This window comes from Excalfactoria chinensis, chromosome 7 (assembly GCF_039878825.1).
Source record: "Excalfactoria chinensis isolate bCotChi1 chromosome 7, bCotChi1.hap2, whole genome shotgun sequence".
Classification (NCBI taxonomy): Eukaryota; Metazoa; Chordata; class Aves; order Galliformes; family Phasianidae; genus Excalfactoria; species Excalfactoria chinensis.
The window spans coordinates 29,909,180-29,923,754 of record NC_092831.1 but is presented as its reverse complement, the minus strand read 5'-3'; the positions used below and the strand labels follow the sequence as shown (position 1 = coordinate 29,923,754).

The 14,575-nt window shown below is 39.0% G+C and overlaps 1 protein-coding gene across 1 annotated transcript in view; it reads left to right on the top strand.

Annotated features, from left to right (window-relative positions):
- The window catches only part of COL5A2 (collagen type V alpha 2 chain), a 100,113-nt gene extending 86,630 nt beyond the window's left edge, over window positions 1-13,483 (top strand). The window contains exons 43-54 of the mRNA XM_072342159.1: window positions 80-187; window positions 1,468-1,575; window positions 1,704-1,757; window positions 2,106-2,213; window positions 2,340-2,393; window positions 3,643-3,750; window positions 4,587-4,640; window positions 5,631-5,738; window positions 7,333-7,624; window positions 8,786-8,973; window positions 10,714-10,938; window positions 11,842-13,483. Coding sequence (XP_072198260.1) covers window positions 80-187; window positions 1,468-1,575; window positions 1,704-1,757; window positions 2,106-2,213; window positions 2,340-2,393; window positions 3,643-3,750; window positions 4,587-4,640; window positions 5,631-5,738; window positions 7,333-7,624; window positions 8,786-8,973; window positions 10,714-10,938; window positions 11,842-11,988 — 1,554 coding nt within the window. The 3' untranslated portion in view covers window positions 11,989-13,483. The remainder of the gene's footprint in view (window positions 1-79; window positions 188-1,467; window positions 1,576-1,703; window positions 1,758-2,105; window positions 2,214-2,339; window positions 2,394-3,642; window positions 3,751-4,586; window positions 4,641-5,630; window positions 5,739-7,332; window positions 7,625-8,785; window positions 8,974-10,713; window positions 10,939-11,841) is intronic.
- Window positions 13,484-14,575: the final 1,092 nt, after the last annotated feature.

Sequence of the window (14,575 nt, the reverse complement as noted above, 5' to 3'; positions counted from 1 at the left end):
AACTAACTTCAGATTTGGCCTTGTCATATTATTGCTACAAAAATGATGGTAATGTTGTTTTCTCTCGTTTGAATTTCAGGGTCCAGATGGCCCCCCAGGTCCGGCGGGAACTACTGGTCAAAGAGGTATTGTTGGTATGCCAGGACAGCGAGGGGAAAGAGGCATGCCAGGGCTGCCAGGTCCTGCAGTAAGTAACAACCGAACTGATATAGACCTTGGATTTTCTCATTGTCTTTATGGGATTGAGAGCATAGTGCACCGCAGTGGGAAGAGAAAACTGGACAACATGAGTTCTCGGAGTGAACGTAGAGAGAATAGTGAATAACTAGATCTCATAAAATTGTATGAAGTGGGAGATTTTATTTCTGATTCATTGGATGTCCTGAACCTGAATTAAGACTAAGTGGGTTATATGCTAAGGCATCTGTCTAAAATATTGTTAGTTGACTGGAAACTATATCTTTGGGGAAAAAAAGCCACAACAAGCCCTACACCGGACTGCTCATTTAAGTGCCCCAGAGTCACTTGAATGTGAGTAAATGTTCTTTAATAGTTATTTCATAAATTGTTAACTACAGTATTCCCAATTGCCACTTCTGCTTTTTACTTCATTGTGGTATTTATGACAAAGCCTAATTATCCAGGAGACAAAAACATTAAATAAAGAATTAGGAAAAACGGTAGTACAGAAGTTCTGCCACTAGTACTAGATCCACAAAGTCACTTTGTAGTTTGACAGGTGGAAATCATTCCAGGCTAAAAGAATTCATGGGTGTAAATTACTTCCAAGTGCCTGCATTTTCCCAGTGTTGGGAAGACTTAATCTACTGCGGATGAGGCCTTAAGACATTGACCAAGAAATTGTGTACTAGTGATCTGCTACTAGACAGGGAAGCTTTTAATCCATACAAGCCAGTTTTAAAGTGAGTAACACAAATAAATTGCGTAAAAACATTGCAGTGTATTAAATATTATTCAAAATCTATTAGAATACTGTAACGTTATAATGCGATGGAAAGCACAGCGGTAATAGCAGCTAAAGTCCTAAGCTGCAGCGAGTGAGGATATGGCCAAATGCAGCAACTGTGTAAGCAGAAAGAAAGGAAAGAATCTGCTTACCCTTGGAAGGCCTCACATACATGAGGATCTTTAACAAGATCCCCTTCCCTCCACTGCCAGCCCTTAAATGAGGTCTGGGAAAGCGTGGATCCTGGCTCCAGACCTTCTGGTCACTCGGATGTGTTGCGTGCCCCTGAGCTCTCCTGGGTTGGCCTACCTGTTGTTCAATCGCTGCTTCAAGCTGTGGTTTAGATTTCCATTACAAATACTTTCCTTTATTTTCTGTTTTAGGAATTCAAAAATGTTGAGAGTGATTCAGTCTCATGAGCAGTGTTTTATAGGCATTATTTTTCTCGTGCTTTCTTCTAGTGATTAAGATGTTGATGTAATATTTGTCATTTCTTTAAGGGTACACCAGGAAAACAAGGTCCCACAGGGCCACCCGGTGATAAAGGTCCCCCAGGACCTATTGGCCAATCAGGTGCCACTGGACCTGTGGGGGAAGCTGGTCCTGAAGTAAGTGTTAGAGCCTAGTAATGTGCAGAAAAAAACCCCAAACCAGAGAAAGACAACTTGTAAATTTGTCATGTAGAATTGTGAGATAACGGAGCTAATCATTGACTGTATATGTTTCATAACTTTAGGGACCTGCTGGTAATGATGGTACTCCAGGACGAGATGGAGCTGTTGGAGAGCGTGTAAGGATAAGTTGTTTTCTTACATCTGTAAATCTCCAGTTTATTACTGTGTTGTTTTAACAGTTCTGATTTTTTCATTCAATAAACTGGGATGAAGAATTTGCTTTAAAAGCCAATTACAGCTTCGAGTTAGAAGAATCTCTCAGAATTGAGAACATCTGTCCCTGGAAACTGGGACTTAAGTTCTTACAGAATGATTATCTTAGTAGGTTGCAGTTGTGATAAAATAAATTAGGAATGCTTATGTGTTATTGCTTAGGGGAAAATACATCGAGAATGTTAACTTCCTATTGTTTTTGTCTACTTCCATTGTCTACAGAGAAATAATATTGAAATTATGTTTCGCAGGGCGATCGTGGTGAACCTGGCCCTGCAGGCTTACCTGGTTCTCCAGGAGGTCCTGGAACTCCAGGTCCTGTTGGCCCTCCAGGAGATGCAGGTCAAAGAGGTGAAACTGTGAGTTGTTTTGTTTTGGTTATAATAATTTATGTGTGTATTTATGTGTGCATTTATGTAGTTACGTATGGTGTTCTGTCTGCTTTTGCCGATCAAGTCACATGTCATCTCTGTGCAATCTTTTAGGGTTCTCGAGGGCCAGTGGGTCCCCCAGGCCGTGCAGGAAAAAGAGGTTTGCCTGTAAGTTTTCCATGATCTCTATGATTTTATTTGAGATTGTTTTAATGGGACAGAGCATGAGAAACAGAGCCCAAATCTCAATATTAAGCAAAGTTTGGGCATTAAGTGTTTTGATGTCCAAATGCTTTTCAAGTCTCTTTGGAGCGTGATGCTGTCCTGAGGATGGTAGACCTGAGTTAGTAATTGGCAATGATCTGTCTGAGAATTCATCATAAGAATGAAGAAATGAATGCTAGAGTTTTTAAAAGGCAGATTATTAGGTCAAAATGGCAGAAATATAAAAGACAGAAAGGAAAAAGATATCGCCTGTTCCCATGAAACTGCCTTTTCAGCTTAGAAGATTCTGAGTTCAGTCCAATGGAGGTGCAAACAAAGCCCATCTTTTTGTGCTCCGTAACTCTTTTATAATCCAACAATGGGGGGAAAAAAAAAAAAAGATTTGCTAATGGGAAATTTAAGGAATGTTGTCCAGTGCCTAAGCATAAGTCATATGAGTGAAAGGATATGTTTACTGAGTAGTTAGTGATAAGGATACATCGATAAACTATTTGGTATTTGGCATTGAGAAACTGAGCGTGAAAGCTAAGATAAGAAATACTGAACTGAGAGCTCACAGTGTGTTATTTATTTTTTTTAACACTTTTTGAATGAGTATGGAAGTTTTCAACCTATCTAAAATGAAAAGAAAGAAATTGACAGCAGGAGAATCCAGCCGCTTGTACTGGGGAGCCCAAACTCTGTTGTCTGCATTTAAACAGTGTAACTTTAGTTGTAGTTAAATCATAACGAAGGCAATAGGAACTTCAAGAATTTCAAGTGTGACCTGGAGGCTTTTTGTTTATTGTTACAAGCCTGTGAAAGGTTTGTCATACTTCAGTCTTGACCATGGAAATCATTTCCAATATCCATGAATACAGAGAAATTTGTCAGTGTTAATTTCAAGATGTAATTTCTTTAGTATTACTATTGCAGATTTTTTGTTTGTTATTCTTTTATCATATTAAATAGACTAAGCCTATCACACTTGTAATTAACAGTAGCACAGTCTTGTGTATTTGTTGGCTTATACTTGGGTAAAAAATGCAACTCCCGAAGCTGCCTCAGCAGCATATTCTTATTATTATATCTTATTATTATCATTATCTTTAGAAGTGAAGGAGGTCTTAATTCAGCACCTGAAAGAAAATGAGTTTTTTGTCCTTTTTTTTTCTCAGTTTAGAATTTAACATATAATTACTGATTCTTACAGGGTCCTCAAGGGCCTCGTGGTGACAAAGGTGACAATGGAGATCGAGGTGACAGGGGCCAGAAAGGACACAGAGGTTTCACTGGGCTTCAAGGTCTTCCTGGTCCTCCTGTAAGCTGTTTTATTTATACTAGAATCATATTTGCTTGGCAGTTAAACCGCGTATTATAAACGTATTAAAACAAAAACAAAACAAAAAAAAAAAATAGGAAAAACTCACAACAAAAGAACAAAACCACAAGTTCATTGGTTTGTTTGGCCCCATTAGGTATTTTCGAGTGTCCTGTCTGTATGCACTTGCTAGTATTTTATTGCCGTATGACCGTACTGCTTTTGTAGCGAAGTAAACCTTTGCTTTGCAAGAACAGCGCTGTTCTATTGGGAAGTTGGTACCTTTGGGTAATGCCATTGTATTTTAACAGTCAAGGAATCAAATCCAACATCTCATGATGACTATGGCAGTCTCTCTCTCTCTCCAGTGCTTGTAAAAACTTCATGAATTTGGTGATAATTGTTGGGAAATAAAATGGAAAACTTAATTTTTTTGATAGTTGCTAGAGCTGAATGTTTCAACCAGTAATCAAACAGTCAATTTAAAAAAAAAAAAAAGCCCACTTAAACAAATAAATAACCAGTTAAACCATCTTTAGACTTGATAATAGCACTGATTCTAAATGACATGAGGCCAGCCTAGTCTGCTGAAACAACTTTACCAGTATCTATGCATCATTATTCTGTTCATTTGAACTGAGGTTGCTGTTGTTACCATGTCTTTATGACGTAAAGAGAGTAAGATGAAAACTAATTAGAAGAGGGAAAGATTATTACCTTTGTTCAAATATAACATAAACTTATTCACACATATATGTGATATAAACCATTTTTTTAAAGGCAAAAAGAATGTGTTTTTAAACATGGCAATTAAGTGGATCATTTCTTCTGTTTAGGGCCCTATTGGTGAACAGGGCAGTCCTGGCATTCCAGGCCCGTTTGGTCCTCGGGTGAGTTTAAAAATTCAGTCTGGGACTTTTTCCCATTTTTGTTTTCCACAATTAAATTTCAGTTTGAGTTTTGTTTTTAATTTACTGGCTTTTATTGTTAACACTGTTATACGTTTTTTACCATATCTTTTGCTGAGAGATGTTGCCTTGCCAAATAAACGAGACTTAACATAAAATGCAGTCAGATGAAAATAGCTAGTAAAAGAAAATTAGATGAAGAGAGCTAGATGGATAGATCGGGATAACTACGGATCTGCAGTCTCTTTGTACAGACGCTTACGCTGCATCTGATGCAAAGCTATGTACGTGGCAGTTCTACTTTTTGGTCTTTCTTACACCCTAGGGGTATCACTGACCCTGGTAAAGGAGAAATGTGATTTCTCTTATGTAACAGGATGTCTCTGGGTCCGTATGAACTTGGGCTTGCAGCGACTGTTATAAGATATAGCATTTGAAGTGGGACTTGCTTATATCTTTTAGGAAGAGACGGTCAGTAAATTCCGAGTAAGTTGTCTGAGGTGGCTGACTTTGGTAGAACAGTAAAACTGCCGTCTTAGCATTAGAGGAGAACAAAGAGAATGATTTTTGAAGTTTGGTAATAGAAATAATTGTGTTGCTTCCCGAATAGGCTCCTTTCAGTGGTGCCCATCAACAAGACAAAGAGCTGTGGGTGCAAACTGGAACACAAGTAGTTTCCTATGAACACAAGGAAAAACTTTTCACTTAGAGTTTCAGAACACCGGAGTGCAGGCTGCTCAGAGAGATTGTGGATTATCCTGTTAGGGAGATACTCAAAACCTGCCCAGATGCTTTCCTGCGTAAACTTGATGTAGGGAATCTACTTTAGCAAGGCGCTGAGCTGGGGTAGCTCTAGAAGTACATTCCAATCCCTGCAGTTCTGGAGTTATGTGATTGTTTGTAGAAAGGTGGTTTTGTATAATTTGTTACTAAATGCTGAAACAGATTTCTTCTTTCTCCAATTTTGTGTAGGGTCCTCCAGGTCCGGTTGGTCCTTCAGGCAAAGATGGAAGCCCTGGACTACTAGGGCCAATTGGGCCTCCTGGTGTTAGAGGAAGTGTAGGAGAAGCTGGGCCTGAGGTAAGTTGATGGAAATAGAGAGGTTACTTTCAAATAATGAGATATTTTTTCCATACTACATTGCAGCACTTTATCAAACATCCACGCACTCGAGACAAATCATGATACCAGATACAGTTTCTCCAACAGCTAACGGGTGACTGTGCTTAAAAAGGACTAATACCTAATTCATTGTCATCTGAACCTCTTGGTATCCCCAGTCTTATTCACTGAGATTTCCAGCAGCAGCATGTTCTATCATGCGTTGCATTAAGCAGATTCTTCAGTCTGTATTTTCAGCACAAACTAATACTGACCTCGGCTGACCTTCAGGCTGAAGTTTTAAGCCATCAACAACGAGCGACGAAGAAAAAACACTGACTGTTTTGGCAAAACTCTTAAACTTTTCTAAATCCAGCAGGCATATAACACATTTATCAAATCATGATGTATAAAATATATGGTATATCATCCCCAGAAGGGTAGTTGGAAACAGGAGGTATTTGAGAAAAGGGTGGCATGGATGCCCATGTGAAGATTTAAGAAATGATGTTGCTTGTTTTGAGAGAGAAGGTAGAAAGGGTGGAATACACGTTTGCACGTTAACATACAAGTTGGTTTCTTTTCTGCCGTGTACAATAAATATTCACGGTGTTTCTTGTCTTTATCGTGTGCTAATAGTTACTCTGATTCATTTTAATTTCTACCAGCTATCAGTATTTCAGTTTCTGCTGTGATATCAACAGTGAATGAATAGTCTGTGTAGAATAAAATGTGTATCCAAATAGTTCTTTAGTATTATGAGACAATACAAGAAATACTATATAACGGTATTTTCAGTTTTTATTCTCATGTTGACTTGCATGCATCTAATAATTGGAACGAAAAATAAATAAATGCTAAGTGTTTCTTTTGAGAGATGCTGCTTATATCAGTTTGGCTGTATGCTCTGTCTTATTTTGGAACGTTAGTGTTGTGCATTCTGAAGTAATTTACCTCAAAGGCAGTGCCGCTTTGTTGTATACCATCTCATATGCTAGAGCATCAGACGTACAATGTAGATATATTGCAAGCGTTCTGCTCCCGAAGAAGAGCGCTCAGAACTTGCAGATGGACATATAATGCATGGTGGCAGATGTCTTCTATCTCAAGACTCGGCTACCTTTGTAGATAGCACAGTCTAGAGTGACTCAGGGTAGGCAGGAATGTTAGATTGCTCTGAAAACTTCTTACAGCTATTAGGCTGGGTTTGGAGAACAAGGAGGGACGGGTGACTTAAAAATTGGAATCGTGAGGCTTTGGCTTCTTCCAGCTGTTTTGTAAAAGCTAAACTGAGAAGAAGTTGAGCAAGATATTAAGACAGACACCGAAGATGTGAAGCAGGGTGCAGCTCTAATCTTAGAGTGCGGTATCTCATGTGAAGTTCTCTGTTCCTGGAAATGTGAAGTGTTTACCTATATGTGATTTTTTTTTTTTCCTTTTTTCTTGCACATCAGAGTGAGTGAACTCAAAGTTTTGGGTTTTTTTAGGGACTGACTTGTTTATTAGTTTACTTAGTTTTTACTCTCCTGTGCCTCTAATGCCTTTTTTTTGGTTTTGTTTTGTTGTACTTTAGGGTCCACCAGGTGATCCTGGCCCTCCTGGTCCCCCAGGCCCTCCAGGGCACCTCACTGCTGCCATCGGTGACATTATGGGACACTATGATGACGCTATGGCAGATCCACTACCAGAGTTTACTGAAGATGAAGCAGCTCCTGATGACCACAATAAAACAGACCCAGGAGTCCATGCCACGCTGAAGTCACTGAGCAGCCAGATTGAGACTATGCGAAGCCCAGACGGTTCGAAGAAACACCCAGCACGGACTTGTGATGACTTGAAGCTGTGCCACCCATCCAAGAAGAGCGGTGAGTGTAAACACTCTGCCTTCTGTATGTGCTGTAACAGTCTTCTTACTTCCAGTATACGCTTAGTCGTGAAAAAAGTGTGTAATATCTATTTAGATTTTGATCTAATCCAGCATGAACACGGGGAACTGAAAAACTTCTTCCATACAGGAAATGATTTCTTCTTGCCTGTGAGATATGTGTTCTGATATACACCGCGTTTATTCATTTGGTATATAGCATAGAATCATTAAGGTTGAAAAAGACCACTAAGACCATTTAGTGCAACCACCGTCCTTTCACCGCTATGCCCACTAAGTGTGTCCCTCTGTGTCACATCTCCATGTTTCTTGTATGCATCTAGGGTCAGAGACTTCACCGTGTCTCTGGACAGCCACTCCTTCTGAGAAGAATTTTTCCTATATGAAACACAAATGCCATTCCCTCTAGTCCTGTTACTTAGCTATGCCGGAGAAGAGGCAGACTCCCTCCTCACCACAACCGTGTTTCATATTTGTATATGTATTTTTACAGCAGATAATACCACTTAGATTATGACAGAGATAGTTACATCAGTTGTGACTATTTGCTTAATAGCTATTAGCTCAAAATATTACTGTCAAAATAGGATTGATGACGCATGAGTTCTTTCCATCCAGAATTCTTTGCTACCGCTTCCTACTGGCAATTGGTAGGTGGTAAAATGCTAACGCGCCAGTTGGAATTCCTGTCATTTATATGAGTTGCCACTGATAGGATAGACTGGAAGGCAGACAGTTTTTTGTACCCCTTAGGTAAGTCTTTTCTCTTGTTTCCTCAAATACTACCACCAGCATCAACGTTAGGAGAAGCACCTGCATCAAACACTAGTCTAACCGTTCCGTGTTCTTTATGCACTTGGAGCATCCGGCAGCTTTGAAATAGATTTGAGCAACATTAACCTTAAACAACTGTCAAGTCTCGATTCCTCAGTTTGGAAGTATTTGAAATGCTGATTCGCTCGCATCTGAAGCGACTTTAAAATGAACTGCGTGTCAAAACATGTATTGGATGCTGACATGAAACAAATGCTTGTCTTTTCTTGTGTTTTGTACTGTCAGGACATTGTTTTGGTTGTATCTCTCCTGTTATTTCAAGAATCCTCGTAATATAACAGAATTTTATGTTTTATATCCTTTGCAGGTGAATATTGGATTGATCCTAATCAGGGTTGCGTTGAAGATGCTATAAAAGTTTACTGCAACATGGAAACTGGAGAGACCTGCATTTCTGCAAATCCATCAACTATCCCACGTAAAACATGGTGGGCCAGCAGATCATCTGACTCAAAGCCCATTTGGTACGGCCTTGATATGAACAGGGGATCACAGGTAACTAGGTGTATTTATTTTGAAGCTACTTAGGATGAACGTTAGTTTCTTTTGATGTAGAACTTCATCTGCTCCACTGAGCAAATTTGGTTTGTATTAAGACATTTTGTTTCTTGTTTTGACCGACTTTGTATAAAATTAGTTATCATGCAGTTATTACAGGAAAGGGAAAAAGAGTGCAAGTACATCTAAGGCAGAATTGGCTGTAAGCTGCCACTGCTGGTAGATGTTTATTTCTGTTGGCCTTAAAAATTTGAGCTTCTCTGATAATCTACTTTAATGACTTATTATCTTTGTCCTTAAAGTGTATTGTTGCCCTAATATGGGACTGAAATTGCTCCTGTTTCAGTTGATTTCTTTGCTTTCTGAAAAAAAGCTCATTACTGCTGAAAACAAGACTCGCTTTATAGATTCTCTCATTGAATGTACGTTTATAGAAAATAAGCGTGTCATTTGTTTTCAAGTACACAGTGCTGAATCTGTCAGTCTCTAGGCAGATGAAAATTTTGTCCTTTGCTTCCCGTTCAGTTTTCTCTCTGTGATAAGCCTGCTTCTAAAGGTAGGTCTGGCGGTCCTGCTAAATGACAGAAATTTATGCTATGTAAAACATATAAATAATTGACTGCCTTTGATCGTTTCTAGTCCTGGTTTGTTAAATTAAAACCAAATATATTTTTCACTTGTTATTTTGTATGGAGTATTTAATTATCTTTAAAATGAATATGCAATGGGTAAATGCAATAGGGCCTGTTTCAGTAAGTTCCTGTTGAAGAGTCAGAATTGAGAGCAGGTGTAATGTTAAGAACAGACGTGATATCGATTGCTTATTTTGAGATGCTTTCACCTTACTGTGAAGTTTTGGACAACTGTCCTTGACCAGAGAAGTAACAGTTGACGTTTAGCTGCCTGCAGAGCTATGTCTGGAGGTTTTTTCATTTGTTTTTAAGTCCTGTGGTCTTGTGAAGAAGTAATAATCTTTTAGCCTGGAGAAGAGAAGGCTATGGGTAGACCTCATTGTGGCCTTCCGATACGTGAAGGGAGTGTACAAACAGGAGGGGGAACTGCTGCTTGTGGGTAGTGATAGGACAAAGGAAAATGGTTTCAAACTGAAGCAGGCAGGAGATTTAGGTTAGATATCAGGAGGAAGATTTTTTACTTAGAGGCTGGTGACTCACTGGAACAGGTTACCCGAGGAAGTTACGGATGTCCCATCCCCGGAGGCATTCGAGGCCAGAATTGATATCGCTCTGGGCAGCCCTGTCTGGTGGTTGGTGGCCTGCACATTGGCAGGAGGGTTGAAACCGGATGATAGTTGTGGTCCTTTCCAACCCAGGCCGTTTCTTGATTGTATGATCTTGAATAAAACTGTAAAAGAGTATTTCATGTTTGGAAACACTGCTCAATCTGATAGCTAAACAGTAGGAACTGTTTAGTAGTCATGCGCCCGTGTTACAGATTCTAACTAATACTTGTCTGAGATTGTAGTAAAGCACAATTTCATTTTGCCTTTCAGCTTCAGTGCTAAACGGCCAGAATCCTCCCAAATGATACTTGCTGCAGGCTGCCTACATTTCCTTCAGCATCTGTGAAATTAAATAAACAACCGTGTTTAGATTGTACATCATAAAGCTCCTACTAGTCGTGTCTGGAAAGAGTTAGGATAATGACATGTTTATAGAATTTACAAGCTGGTAATGACTTTTTATGTAATGAATGGTGATTGACTTCATGTCTTCACAGTTTGTCTACGGGGATACAGCTGTCACTCAAATGACGTTTCTGCGTCTCCTGTCAAAGGAAGCTTCCCAGAATATCACTTATCTCTGCAAGAACAGCGTTGGGTACATGGATGACCAAACAAAGAACCTGAAGAAAGCTGTCATTCTGAAAGGGGCCAATGACCTGGAGATCAAGGCGGAGGGAAACAACCGATTCAGATACACTGTTCTTCATGACAGCTGTTCTGTAAGTAGCCTCTCTGTGGATAGTATGGAAAAAAAAAGACTTCTGGCTCTTAACAGTAGCATTTCTTGCTATGTTAAGCAGTCCATGGAATAGGATAAATAAAACACTGCAGAACTGCAGTATGAATTACAGAAGTAACAGAAAAGGCATATTACTTCTGTTCTCAGTTTGTGTCATTGATGTCTTTGGAGGATATTTATGAACTATTAGTTATTAGTCAGCATACTGATGTTTAAATCATACCAGCTTGCATTTTTGCACTCAGCATTTGTTGTTTCTTTGTGGAATTTCATAAAGAAATGAATTCATCTCAAGCAGTAGTCTGCCAAATAGGTAGGATTATTGCAGCAATACTCTAGAAAAAATGCATTGGTATCGAGACGGACTGAATTGGAGAGGAAAGTGTTCCTCCTCCAGATAGTTGTTGTAGCCTTGAATCCAACAAGTGAGCGTAGTGTAGATTTTGTCAGCAGTTTTCTCAGCCGAATCCAAGGTCTGAGCAAAATTTGTCTAAGATCAGTTTTGCGCTCGATATAAACCAGAATACTTTCTGTTTTAAAGCAATGTACTTCAAGTGTGTGTGTGCAGGTACATATACATAGAAAGAAGAAGTTAATAATGAAAGGAAAAGCCAGTCCATCGTGAGGGGGGAATTGTCCCATATCAATTGGTCAGGGCCGTTCATCACGATGAAAGCAAGACATAGACGCTTTAAAATAATGAAGGTACAGTGCAGGAAGGAGAGGATTGCTCAGCAAAGGTACAGTGAGATAATCCTGAAATGCCTCAGACAGTTGTCTCACCCAACTGGAATTCAGATGAGATCTGAACTAATCTTTCTCCACTCTTTTTTTTTTTCTTCTTTTTTTTTTTTTTATTTTTTTTATTTTTTATTCCTTCCAGAAACGTAACGGTAATGTGGGCAAGACGGTCTTTGAGTACAGAACGCAGAATGTGGCACGCTTGCCTATCGTAGATATCGCACCGGTGGATGTTGGCAGCACTGACCAGGAATTTGGAATTGAAATCGGGCCAGTTTGTTTTGTGTGATAGGAAGGGTGGAAATGAACACAGTACTCAGCCGCAACAGCAATTAAACTCATGAACTTAGACTGATTGAAGTTAATCCTGAGACTCTTGAAGTAATGGCTGATATTGGATCAGCATTGTATATACAGTTTCTAAATGCCCGGCCTCCTTTTGAATATTTATTTTACTCTCAAACCTTCTGTTTTAAATGGTTGAGCCCTCTTTTTGTGCAGCAGTACAATTATAAGAGAAACAATGACCGCCTTTTAAAAATAATGTTACTCCTTTTCATTCCTTTTCTTTCAGATTACTTCAGAACTTGCAGGTATTCAAAATAGGTAGTTTTCATGTGGGACTACGTAAACATCTAGTGGTAATTTCTTTGGGTTGGATGTGTACCGAATAACAGGAACGTGGAGCACTTTTGTGAACCGTTCGCTGTATCTCAGTTCTATCTACCGTCTCTACCCCAGTTTATCTTCCCGCGGGTGCCAGCGTAATAGCTATTAGTGTCTCTTGCAGACAGGAAGCTAGCTCTCATACAGGGTCAACTGAATCTGGCATTGTTTTTGTTGCACTTTCTTATATTAAAGTTTGCTAATAAGAGTGTTCTGCAGCCACGATTAATTTATGAAGTACAAGTACTACTGGGGTAAATAAAAGATTTCAGAGTAAGTGTCCCATTTCTTCAATTGTGAGACCCGATTTTACTGCTCACCATGTATCTGTGCAGTTCAATTAAATTATTATTGATCTTTCAAAAATATATCAAACCCTACGCTTGATGATTTTTTTTTTTTTTTCCAGTTCTTGCCCATCTAATAAGCCATTATGTATCAAATTATGCCAGCGTCTTATATATGGTGCCAATTTAAGTACATTGCCAATAATTCACGTGTTTACCAGACCAATGGCTAATAAGGAAATGTTAGAAAAGGCTGATCGTTAGCTGGCATCCCGACACACGTTACCAATAATTTTGACTTGCTGGTCTTGAACTGTCAAGGCAAGAAAATACCATCATTTCTTAGCGTGAGCTACCTCATCTCTGAAAGTTGGGATGCATTTAATATTCATATTGTTATTTTAGCTATTAAAAGGTGCTATGCTTCTGTTATTATTTCTAGAAAGGTGATAGGCAGGGCAAAAACAAAACAAAAGCGATGGTGCTAAATGGCTCTGTAGAAGGCTGATGAAATAAAGATGCTGACTCAATATCGTTTTCAGAGTTTAGCTGTTAGGCTTACGGTGTTTGAGAGAACAATGTTACGGTGCATTTATTTGTTGGTCGTACAGTGTATAAAACGTTTTGTACCACTGACATGCTTTATTTTGTAAAGTATGTAGGTACAACATTACTTAGTTTTTCATTTCTTAATTGCATTTGCGCTCTCCAAGTTTTTTGTTTGTGTCTTTAAAAAAATAAAAAAATAAACATCTGGGGCCATCCCTAAAGAAAATCATGCACATAGCTTTATTCATGTATCTTTGCAAAGCATTTAATTAAATACGTGCTTCTCGCTATTTAAGTGGTTTTCTTTGTGTAAAACTCTTTCCGGTGTGTCCCGTATCAATCGATTTCTAGAAAAGTAAAAATAGAAGTGCTTATTTTTTGGTTGCTATCCGAGTAACTTTGCCGTGTGTTTGTCGGAAGTATTTTATATGCAGGGAAATGGAAGTATGTTGAATACAAGGTAGTTGTCGGTTTGCACGGAGCTGTCAGCAGAAATGCTACCGAGGCTGCTAAACTAGTATTGTTCTCCAGACTCCAGAGGTAGAGATTGTTTTCTGTAAGACTGAGTCATGCGTGACTTAATTCCACATTTCAATGTAAGTTATCTCTGACAGATAACAGCTTTTGGACAAGCTATAATGCTTCGCTGTATCAAAGCAGGCAAGATTTCATGTTCCTTTCTTCCTTCTGAAAATGTAGGAGCCTAGGAGTTTCCAGATTGTCCATACGCACATCCACTGGGACTAGGAACGCAGAACTGTAAGATGCACATCACCATAATCCGTTTCCTTTCATTTTCCTGTCAGGAAGAGTACAGTTTTCTTATTTCACTAGTGTAAAATGGTTACTATTAATATGTGACTCGGGAGTTGGCGTATTGCATTGGATCCTTAATAAGAATTTAGATGATATTAATTGCAGGAAGCAGTCTGAGGAATGTTGGCTCTCGCTAACGCATTCATGGCAACGCGTTATCTGGTGGCCTTGATCGTGCCCCGAAGTGTCAGTCAGGTACACGACATAAAATCATTTGTTGTGTGGGTAATATTAGAAATCATTTTGTATTTCTTATGTGTTGTTAGCAAAACATCATAATCTATGTTTATTATAAATATTTCTGTGAGGATGTTGAGGAAGTGTATTTAATTATACGAGTACCTATTATTTCCCTTTTAAAGTCTTTCTCACGGCACCTCTGTCTCCATACAAAGTGTACACTGTTTCCACAGGGATGAGCCTCCAAGTAGTCTAAGAGAGCCTTAGATGCAAGGCACCCAGAGGTGGTATTCTGTACAAGAAATCATGTGAGGATCACTTAGGCCAAGCCTTCCTGTGAAGTTTACTATAGAGTTTTTATAGCAATTTGAAGAATAG